Source organism: Petaurus breviceps, unplaced genomic scaffold (assembly GCF_028583685.1).
Source record: "Petaurus breviceps papuanus isolate PSGF00001 unplaced genomic scaffold, PetGlider_PUasm1.0 224, whole genome shotgun sequence".
NCBI lineage: Eukaryota > Metazoa > Chordata > Mammalia > Diprotodontia > Petauridae > Petaurus > Petaurus breviceps.
Window position 1 is genome coordinate 11390310 of NW_027185887.1, and position 11483 is coordinate 11401792.

Genomic DNA, 11483 nt, shown 5'->3' on the forward strand with positions numbered 1-11483 from the left:
TATGTTTTCCTCTAAAGTAGGAAAACATTAAGGCTATAGAGAGCCTCTCTTGTTCACATGATTCCTTTGTCAGTTAATGAATTTAAGTGGAAGCTCAAATAATCACATTTACCAAAGAACTACTTGTTATGAGGTTTAAATTATTTTAGGAATGAGATTTTTGAACTTGCTAATGCTGTTAAGGTAATTCAGGTAATTCCCTACATACAGATTTAACAGGGAAGTTGATAGGCTATGGGGACAAAACCCCCAAATCTGCTTTCCTGTATATGTTGAGGAAGATGAGTTTTTTATGTGAAAGGCATTTTTCCTTGGTGCCTTTGAAGAGTTTTGAAGTTCATTTTTTTAATGGTATCCTGGGTCCTGCACACTTGGAATTTCTACTTTCCATCAAAGTCATTTGTATTTCTTGAGTAATAAAAGGATTCGCCCCCTGCACATATTTGTCCAAAAGTAAGCTCCGTTTTATGGCACCCCACTACAGTATTAGTATTCTCTTGCTGGATGTTCTGCTTCAACTTTATATATATATATATATATATATATATATATATATATATGTAATCTGTGTGTATATGTCTTTGAACAGCTTCCATAGAATTTCACAACTAAAATCGTTTATTTTCAAAGTTAAAACTTTTTAAAATAAGTTACTTGTTCAAACAAATAACGAAATCATTATTGCTTCTTCAAGAGCAGCTTTAAAGAAATTGTGCTTTTAGTTTCCTAGGTGTTTTGTATGTCTGCCTTGTGCGATCAACTTTCCTGTGGTCTTGCTTGTCAGGTCCACACTTGCAAAAGCAAGAGTTTTTCCTTGCTTCAGAACGTGAGCAACAATCAATATTTCTTCTCCTACCTTGGCCGGTGACAAGTACCTTGAAATAATACCAAGAAATAAGACACATAATTAATGGAAAGAGACTGACTAAAGGAATATATACTTAACACATTTAGAGCAGGAAAGAACCTTAGAGGTAATCTAGGAAACTCCTTATTTTATATAAGGCAGACTGAGGCTCTGAGAGTCACTTCACACTGGAAGTGTAGAACCAAGATTTGAATCTATTTCCTCCAACTACAAATCTATTATAATTCCAACTGCTCAGTGCTGCTTCTGATAGTAAGTATTTCTATAAACACTGGGAGTACTAGAGTAAAATCTTGGACTGTTCTTTATATTTGTATGCCTTCTAAGGTTTGATTTGACTTCTGATTCCACGTAAGTGCATTTTAAGATAGGTTATCTTTCTAACTTAATAGAGTTCTTAAACTTCTTTGTTACCAGGACCCCTTTAGATTCTTAAATATTATTGAGGACCCCAGAGATTTGTTTCTGTGAGTTATGTAGATATTAGTATTATGATGAAAATAGTTTTTTTTTTTTTACCTCAAACCCCCCCTGAAGGGTCCTAGATGCCCCCAAGGGGCCATGGACCACCACTATGGGAACTACTGCCCTACTTCAAAAGTAACTATTTTTTGTTTCCAATATATTAACAAGAACAATAAGCTAAAGGAGATGAAGTAAAGAGAGATTCTGTTTCTTACGTAATGGACCAAGTACAGAGGCTATTTTTAAAACACTGAAAATACTAATTGCATGGTTAACTAGAACTAAATTTGATCACCTTCCCTAGTTTTTGTTTCTCAGTTTGAGACATCTATAAACTTCTGGGTTCTCATGGGGCTTATTCACCTCCCCTTTGTCCATCTGGAAAATTAGATGCCCAATATTCAACCTGGAACTTTCTCTTGCTCTAACAACCTACATTTGTGACCTAGTAAAACATTTGTGCCTGGCACATGGCAGACCCTTGAAACACTTAAAACCAAGGTTTATTTGACTAGGCATTTTACCAGAGTAAAAAACTTAATAGTAGTATGTTAAGGCAGTTTTAATTTTGTAGAATCTACTTAAAAGAATAAATTTAGACTTTTTTTTTTTGCTTTTTGGAGGGGGAGGAAGGGCAGTTGGGGTTAAGTGACTTGCCCAAGGTCACACGGCTAGTAAGTGTGTCAGGTATCTGAGGCTGGATTTGAACTCAAGTCCTCCTGACCCCAGGGCTGGTGCCCTATTCACTGTGCCACCTAGCCACCCCTAAATTTAGACTTTAAAAATAGAATACATACTCCCATATACCATGAAAGTCTCATTCACCAGTGTTCATGCCAAGATCTACAGGCTTGTTTATTGAACTGACTTTTCAAATACCAGCAATGCTTAACAATTTACTCAGACTACCTTAGTTTCCCTTCAGGTGAATTAGTTTGACAACTACCACCAGGGGTTGCCCAGCTGATATCTTTGGCTATAAATACTTTCAAAGAAAGCAGCAGCTGTGCTGAAAAATTTTCAGGGTAGTTTCAGAATTGTGATTTTTTTTTTTTTTTGTCATGAGGGGCAAGGGACAGACTGCTAGGTTAAGGACCTTAAGGTCTAAGGAAGAAGTGTTAGCAAATAATACCATCTTTTTTTCTCAAATGGAATAAAATAGGCTATTAGGAAGAACCAAAAAAATCTTTTCTTCTCAACTTTGTAACCTTGGTCAATAATTTAAAAGAATTCATGTCACCCTATCTTTATAGGCAAGTGTGAAAAGGGGATGATGGTATAACCACCTTTTTCTGATACTCTGACCACCAGCATTTCTCTGATACTTATATAATTCATTTTTGCTATAATGGACTCCTTTAAGGAATAGGAAGGTTTAGTTATAGCTTGTATAATTACCATTTGGCAAATATACTGACCTGAATATACCTTCTCCTCAACACAGTTGGCAAAATATGACATCTGGACATCCCCTGCAACTCTTCAAATGGGTCTTGTAGTATGTCTACATGGCATGTCTTCAGAGGCTCAGGAAAGGACACTAAGAAATCCAAGAAGCTACAAATTTCTATTTCCTCTCTTCCTGTGGTTGTCTCTATTTTTTAAATTTTTGCTTTTTGGAGGGGGGAAGGCAAAGTAATTGGGGTTAAGTGACTTGCCCAAGGTCACATGGCTTGGTGTTAAGTGTCTGAGGCCGGATTTGAACTCAGGTCCTCCCAACTCCAGAGCTGGTGCTCTATTCACTGTGCCACCTAGCTGCCCTTACTGTCCTTATTTCTAACATTACTAGGGGGCACGTGCCCTGAGTAGTAATTTTTTAGTGTATACTCAGATACTTTAAACATTAATTCTTTTTCTTTGGGATTTTATTTTGAAGTAACACTCCATATTTACTTTGATAATTGCTTTAGCATTGCATGTTGTGGAATTTATCTGTACTTGGTTGTATATGATGGTACAAGTTATCCTTGAAAGAAAATAAGGGACCCAACATACACAATGGTAAAATTTATAGTTTAAACATATACCAGCTAGGGATTTGTGGGTGGCCTTATGATTTTCTCCATTAGCAATGTATAAATTAAAGGGTAAGATGGCTGTTTGCAGGGGCAGGGTAGCTCTTAGAGCTAAAGCCATACTTGCATCTAGAAATTTACAAAGGTAGTCTCTTAAACTTATTTTTATCTTAATAGCTCTTATCTCAGCTGATGTCATTTAAAATATATTAAGTACATACGTTATGTTCATGTCCACGCTGACTCCAGGTTTTCCTCTTTCTGTGTTTATCAAAGCAAATGTTGATATGACATCTACCAGAGTTGCTGTTAAACCACCATGGAGAGTGCCAAGACTATTTCTATGTTCTTCTCCAACTTTCATTTCACAAACCACCTTTCCAGGACTTGTAGAAAGAAGTGTAACCTAAAAGTAGAGGAAAGATGAACACAATTATTCTCTAAATCAGTGCACGACTTGATCAGATTAAATAGCAAGACATACAAATGATTAGAAGGTATTTCTGGGTGAACCTAAAGTTGAATGAGACATCAAATTTCACCCCTAAACATTGCCTACATTTTTTTTCTTTGCCTTTTGGAGGACAATTGGAGTTAAGTAACTTGCCCAAGGTTACGAGGCTAGTTTTTGTGTGTGGGTGTTAAGTGTCTGAGGCCGAAACCGAACTTGGGTCCTCCTGAAATGCCACCTACCCACCCCAATTGCCTAAATTTTTAATCACTGACTTAAAAAAAATTCTTTTTAAGGAATAAAAAAATTAAAGTTAAGTAACAAAGCAAAACAATCTCAACAGAAAAAATGGTATACAATTGTGTTAAGCACAATTGTTTTCTTGTCCTGTATTAAAGCAGTAAACAAGTTACTGTTGATATAAGATACATGTTCACTGTATAAACAAATGAGGTCTTAATTACAGTGTCCTCACACTAAGACCTATACAATATGTAGCTATTGCTGGAGAGCTTTCCAAATGCACCCATTTTCAGCACTTTTAATGTGACAGGATAATTTACATACTGATAACTTCCAAAAGCATTTCTTTCTACTTCTAGCCTGCCAACTCAGCCTGTCAATCAAGAAATTCTCAGTTAAACACTTACTTTGTATCCAAGCACTGTGCTTTCTTTTATGTGTGGTCAACAGTATTTCTTACAATCCCAACCCAATCAGAAAACAATCTTTCTTTTTTTTTTGCTTTTTGGAGGGATTGGGGTTTAGTGACTTGTCCAAAGTCACAGGACTAGTAAGTGTGTCAAGTGTCTGAGGTCATAGTTGAACTCAGGTCCTCCTGACTCCAGGGCTGGTGCTCTCTATTCGCTGCACCACCTAGCCACCCCAACAATCTTTCTTTAAAACTATAAGAAAATGGAATCATGTTTAAAACCCACAGCTGAAAATGGAGAAGGGAAGAAGAGAGGATAGGCTTATTTCTGAATATCTTAAGAAATAGGAGGGCAAGGGAGATAAAGCTGATAAGCTGAAATTATGTTTAAAATTTGAGCAAAATGTAAAAGGTAAATAAAATGAGAACTGAAAGGGTTGGTGTTTTTTTTTTTTTAATAATTATCCCAAATTGGATTCCACTGGTTGCAAGAAGACAGTTTATACAAGTAAATGTGCATAACTATATCGTAAAATGCAGTTTTTCCCAACTATGAAATACAAATTAAAGTATTACAACCTGATTAAAGTATTATAAGCTATTAAATAATCAAGACTCTGGTCTTGGGTGAGGAAAGAGCCCCTTGTGGCATATCTCTTTGAAAGCTTCTCTCCAAACTCCAATAAAAAGGAAATCAAAAGCTCTGATCTCTTCATCTGTTACAGGTACTCCTCTAAATAGCATTTTAAAACTTTGGGTCACTTTTCCAGATAGAAAGGACAGAATGAAAAGCAGTGTAGGAGTAATTTGGTATCCTTTAAAACAGAGTGAAGGTTTAAATAGCCAATATTTTATTTAAATTTCTTTGCCTATCTGCCTCCATCTAAGCATGCTGGCTGTCAATTATTCCTTAGATCTCAAGTAAAATAATAAACCTTATGGGATCACTTGGAAAAACACATGAAATAAATTATAATTTAAATTATAATGGATGTGAAAATGCTTTATAAGCTATACTTTCAAATGTAAAGTAGTATCCTACTAGAACTAGACTGGAAAAGAGCAGATACTAAAGCACAGGCAGAAATCATGTAAATCACTATTTCCCTTGGTTGATTTTATTTGGTTTTCTCTGACGTGCCAACAAAGATAATGCTGAGGTTGTGAATCTAGAAGGCAGACAGGATGGTGGTACCTTTGCTAAAATTAGGATGGGTTTAGGGGAAAAGATGAATTTGGTTTTGGATATGCTGAATTTGAGGCCGTCTTGTGATAATTCCAGTTTGAACTATATGACAGGGTGCACACCGGGTGGGGGGAGGGGAGAGATGAGGAGAAAATTTGGAACTCAAAATCTTATGGAAGTGAATGTTGAAAACTAAAAATAAATAAATAGAAATACAACAGGCAACTGGTGATGCAGGACTGAAGCTGAGGAGAGAGATTAGGGCTGGATATATAGATGTGTAAGTCACTGGCATAGATAATGATTAAATCCACAGGTGCTGGTGAAGGCCTTTGTCAGTCATACTCAGATCGGGTGACTCAAAGCTATTACTTGGCACCTTGCAAAAATGCCTTGAGGGCAGGACAGTATGTCATATCGATATAATACCAAATCAGATCCCATCAGAGCAAATCCAAATGAAAGTTTTTGTGTAACTTTCTTTCTGCAAATTCTGAGCTAAGTAGAAAAAACTGATGATTTCTCCCTGGCTCTGTCTAAAGAGGCAAATGTATTTTCACTTTTTGTCCTATATAATGCACACATTTCTGATTTGCAAATATGTAAATATGCTTTATTTTTAGTCAGTATTTGTTCAGCTATCCTTCACTGCCTGAACAGTACCAAAACTCTTTCTCTACCTCTAGGGCATCTTCTGTGGCCTTGAAATCTAGGATGCATGCCAGGATACCCAAAGCCAAGTATTTGTCCTACAATCTCTGGTTCAAAGTTTAATCAGTCTACACTACTGGTAGCCCTAAATGTCATAAATTCAAAGCTGTCTTACATTGTAAATTTCTGGAAAAAAGACTAAGTTTGGGTTACAGAGTAACACAGAGGTCATAGAGGTAGCCACTGGAAATTTGAAACACTAACCTTGTAGTCATTGTCTTTCAGAAATTATTAATAAAATCAAGTCTGTTTTCTTCTAACAGCCACCAAATCTTATGGAAATTCCTGTTTATAGAACTCCTATCATTTAGTTCAAACACAGTACTTCAGGGAGGGCTAATTTATTTCTTTATAAAATTCAGGCTGTTATGAACTTATATTGAATAGTTTATTTAAATTTAGACATGTTATTTCTAAGTGGCATGATACTGTGGATAGAGAGGTGACCTGTAAGTCTGGATAACCTGGGCTTTAGTCTGGGGTTTAAGACCTGCCTCTGATACATCTATTTTACTGGTTATTTTACCTCTTAGTACTCCAAGCAACTCTCTATGGGTTGTAATATTCAGTACAACTGCTCATCTACATGGGGGGGCATTCACAAGGGTACGCACCTGGAATCTTACTGCTTACATGGATGAAATCACAGGCCTGGAGTGTCCCCAAAGTTTAAAAAAAAATCAGCAAATAAGCATTTATGAGGCATTTTTTACTATGTACCAGGCACTACTGTGTTTCCCCGATAATAAGACACTGGCTTATTATTTTTTTGGACAGAAAAACACCAGAGGGCTTATTTTCAGGGGAGGGCTTATTTTAATGAACATTGACAGCAATTTTATAAACAGGTAAATGTGAACAAAAAAAATGTATCTTTATTCAATAAGCAAATCACTGGGGAAGAACAGGATGACGCGCTCACTGCTGCAGCTCTGATTGGATGCAGCTCGGAGCGCGGCATGCGTTTCACGGGGGGAGGGGGAGGGACGGTGCATACAGAGGGTACCGTAAATGTAGTGTGTAGCGCAGGGGATCACCTTCACTACAGTAGCAATCTCAATAGGGCTTATTTTCGGGGGAGGGCTTATTTCAGAGGAATCTTACACAGTAAGGGGAGGGCTTATTTTCAGGATAGGTCTTATTATCGGGGAAACACGGTATGTTAAGCCCTAGGGATACAAAGAAAGGCAAAAGTAGTTCCTGCTGTCAAGGGGATGACACAAGTAGAAGAGACCACTTGTAAATTCAGTATATGTAAAATACATAAAGAATAGATATTAGGTAACCAGTCCATGGGCATGGAGACCATGGATATAGTGTTGTGATCAAGGGGTGGTAAGCAGGACAATATACCTGGAATGATGAGTACCTGGAGGGGGAGGGAAGTAATGTATAAAACTGGAAAAATAATAAAGGTCCAGATGATGAAGCACTTTAAACAAAAGATATAATATTTTATTCTGCAGGTAATACAAAACCGCTAGAATTCAATAAGCAGGGATGTAACATTAAAAATAGCATCAATAATTCCATTTTTGTTTTTTAACCATCACTTTTTGAAGCTAAGTTTCGGCTGTCTGTAAGTCACCTGATTTTAAGTCACAAGTTTACTCCCCTTTCCCTCTGTCATCTGACTACAAGAATACCCTTCTACCCCTCACTTGATTGTCTCCCAATATCCTCCATCAACAAGAAACCTGGCATTATAATCACTTCTTCTGTTTTTCATTTCTTTCAAATCATAAATAAATTAGGTAGTAACCAAAGATAAGGGTTCTTGGCTACTGAGAGCCTTTGTCCCAGTTTGTTATGTAATTGTCATGCATTGCTTAATAAAACATTTCTTTATTACAATGCTAACAGTTTTGACAAGTTCCAGCCAGGAGAGGAAGAAGTGAACCTTCACACACACAAAAAAGCGGGGGATGAAATGGTCAGACCTTCACTTTGGCAAAATCACTGGCAACTAGGGGGAGCATGAGTTGGAGTGGGGAGAGACTTGAAAGAGGGTGACCAACCGAAGGAGGCTACTCAGTAATCCAGTTGGGAGGTTAAAATCTTTTTCAAGCTTGAAATAGGCCTGTGGTTATATTAGTCAAGAAAAGGAGACATATATGAGATGTTATGAATATTGGTGAAAAGAATATTGCATAGAACTGAACTCACTCACCAAAGGATTAAGATTTGGAAGGGAAAAGATTTTAAACCAGTACAGGAGTGATGGCCTGGGGAAATATTGAAGGGGTAGGGGAATTAGAGTTCTCAGTGAGAAAAAAGAACAGGGTTAAAGATTGTAAAGTGTAGGTAAAGGTGGAAACTTTGGTCAAAGATGGTCAATTGATCAGTTAAAAGAATTCACTGTTCATGAATATGGAAATGGAACATTTGTGGGTGATACTAGTCATTGAGGGGGAGCATTAATATTTATTCTGTGGGGCATCTAGGTGGCACAGAGAATAGAGACTGGTCCTGAAGTTAGGAGGAACTACATTTACTAGCTGGGTGACCCTGGGCAAGTCACTTAACCCAACTGCCTCCAAAAAAAATTATTCTGAAGTCCTCTGATATGAAGGCAGTAGTTGTAGAGTGAAAGATTGTAAGCCAGACACTGAACTCACTGAGAAAAGAGGAAGAATAACCTAGGAGAAGGAAGGGGAGTGGTCTGGTTTGGGTGATAAATTTGAATATCATGAAATTAAGATAAGTAGATGAATGATGCTGGAAGAGAATCTGGAGGTGACAAAGGGGAACAAAGAATATTTTGACTCCCCCCATTCTGATCAGCAAATTGGAGAATATGAAAGAAAAGTGTAGCCACTGCTGGAAGAGTGACTAGGGAAATAGAGTGGTCAGGAAGTAATTAGGGCTCAGTGAATAACAGAAGATAGGAGGGAGAACGGAAGAGGTTTAAGATGAAAGGAGTAGGCATTCTGTAAGTCAGAGTAGAAGGGGTGGGCAAATCTGGAATGGGACACTGTAGGGGAAATGGCAGGCTGGAGATGAGAAAGGTAGAACCGAGTAGCTACAGGAGTTTGTTATCAACAAGAAAGGTTTCAGAATAAAGGGGATGAGGAGAGAAGCCGTTGGTCATTCAGCTAAGAGGATGCTGAGTAAGTTCTTTTCACTTTACAGAACAGCTTCCCAGTGCCAATCAAGGGCAGATATAATTACCTCATTTTTTTAATTCATAGTCACAAAGCCTCCACACCCTGCTTTAGAAGAGGTGGATCAGTGCTTGCCCCTTCCCAAGCACTCAAATTTAAAATGAAGTCAAAATTCATACATCATATTTAGTTTTGTAAAATGATTTAAACATCTTCACTCATTTGATCTTTACAACTATGGGGTTGTACCCTGCAATACTGGCACTGTTTTACAAATGAGTAAACAGATTCAGAATTTAAAAAAATAATAATCTTATCATAAATGAACAATGAAATTCTTTAAACTGGTTAAATAGAGTTTGACCATCTTTAACCAAAATTTGCACCTTTCCCTAAACTTTATAACCTTTAACCCAGCTCTTTCTCCTCAACGAGAGGGATAAATCCTCAATACTCTCCTAGGCTATCACCCTTACATTTGCTAAAATTCTGTTCAGAAAGTGATTTGCTCCTAGTCACAGAACTGGAAATAAAAGGCAGAATTCAAATTCAAGGCTCATTTCACTCAACGGCATTAACATCCTACATGGTGACATGGTGCTTCCCTCTGGAATGTGACAAGGCTTCCTAGGCTTCTACCATCTTTCTGCTTAGTCATGTCTGGAACGGAGTACTGGCACTCCCTGCCACCTAGGAAGATGAACCATTTTCCATGCTTTAGCAGAAGAGTTATTGTGGGTCCCCAAATGTCATCATCATGTAACTACTTAGAAGTCTCCCAGTACTTCCCTAGTAGATCAATGTCTGATTAAGGAGGTTCAGGAGTCGCCTGAATGGAACACTCGGCACTCCAAGAAGACCCAATGCAATTTCTTTAGAATATTCAGAATATATGTATATATAGCCAAGTGAGAAAGAAACTGGAGATAACAGAGTAAGAGGTTTAATGATAGCAGAATAAGAGCAACTATGATTAATAATGGATATATTGGTATAGCAGTCAGGGTCCCCCATGGGAGGGTCCCAGGCAAGCCGTCTCCTCCATGGGTGAGATTCCAATTTGGGGTCTGAATCTTACAGTTTGAGTAGTGCTGAGAACAAAGAAGGCATACTGCCAGGTGTTTTTAGCATCGTATCTTGTGTGAGGCCCGGGTCGGAGGCCAATCCCTCCAAGCCCCCCAAGAACGATGTTTCCTTGGAATGGCTAGTTCCAGGAGTTGGGCAGTTATCATCTCTTCTCAAGGACCTGGCTAAGGTCCCAGGAGAGGAGCAGCCCTCACGTTCTCAGGGTCCCCTGTGCCCAAACAGCTCAGAGTAATAGAAAGGTCACAGTGAGCTGGGGCCTTGGTTTGTATAATCTTATTCCTCACAGAGGGCCTTATCTTGCCCCTTCAGTCAACAGAGAACAGAGACATTGCACTGGCCTTGGCAGGTGCACCTGAAGCCCTTCCAGTGTAGCAGGTATGGTCTCTGAGACTCCAGGGTCACCTTTCTAGCACACACGGCAATGTTGAAAACAGGACATTCATCAGGTGGAGGCGACATTAGAAATCATTAGAATCTGGGGGCTGGACGGAGATGAGGGAGTAGAAAAAGAAAAAAGTAACCCCGCTACTGACAAGTTTTCGAGCCTGATAAACACGACCTATATCATACGTCTTCAAGGAGGGCTGGAGACCCTCCCGGCCCCAGCAAGCCCGTGCTCCGCTCGGGCCAAGAGCCTGGCGCAGGATGGCGATACCTTTTCTACAACTCTATCGAAGCCGCCAGATTCCACTATGAACTTCATCACCTCCTGCAACTTCTGCAGCGCTGGGGGACTCATCGCCAGCTGTTGCCCAGCTTCTCAACCCCGCACGATCAGAAAATGGAACCGACAAACCAAAATAAAAAGCTGCCCAGGTAACCGTGAGAACGGCACCAAGGTAGAGCTATGGCCACTCCAACCACGACCTCCAAGCCGACTGCAGAAGTCAGACGAGGATTTTCCCCAGTGTTCTTCGTTCCTTCCGGCTGTCTCCACAGACTGCA

General features: G+C 38.8%; 1 protein-coding gene across 1 annotated transcript; it reads right to left on the bottom strand.

Moving 5' to 3' along the window:
- Positions 1-600: 600 nt before the first annotated feature.
- On the bottom strand, positions 601-11441 carry ACOT13 (acyl-CoA thioesterase 13). The gene is made up of 3 exons (XM_069095048.1): positions 11194-11441; positions 3570-3754; positions 601-875 (listed from the first exon to the last, which is right to left on the bottom strand). Exons 1-3 carry the CDS (start codon positions 11275-11277, stop codon positions 719-721), a joined length of 426 nt encoding a protein of 141 aa, XP_068951149.1. The 5' UTR covers positions 11278-11441; the 3' UTR covers positions 601-718.
- Between the last annotated feature and the right edge of the window lie 42 nt (positions 11442-11483).

What these genes read in the sequence shown, in the direction of transcription:
- ACOT13 (XM_069095048.1), bottom strand. Translation starts at nt 11,277, where the DNA reads ATGAGTCCCCCAGCGCTGCAGAAGTTGCAGGAGGTGATGAAGTTCATA. An exon ending in TCGATAGAGTTGTAGAAAAG is followed by an intron (nt 3,755 to 11,193) that starts GTATCGCCATCC and finishes CTCTACTTTTAG; the next exon opens with GTTACACTTCTTTCTACAAG. An exon ending in AGCGTGGACATGAACATAAC is followed by an intron (nt 876 to 3,569) that starts GTATGTACTTAA and finishes TATTATTTCAAG; the next exon opens with GTACTTGTCACCGGCCAAGG.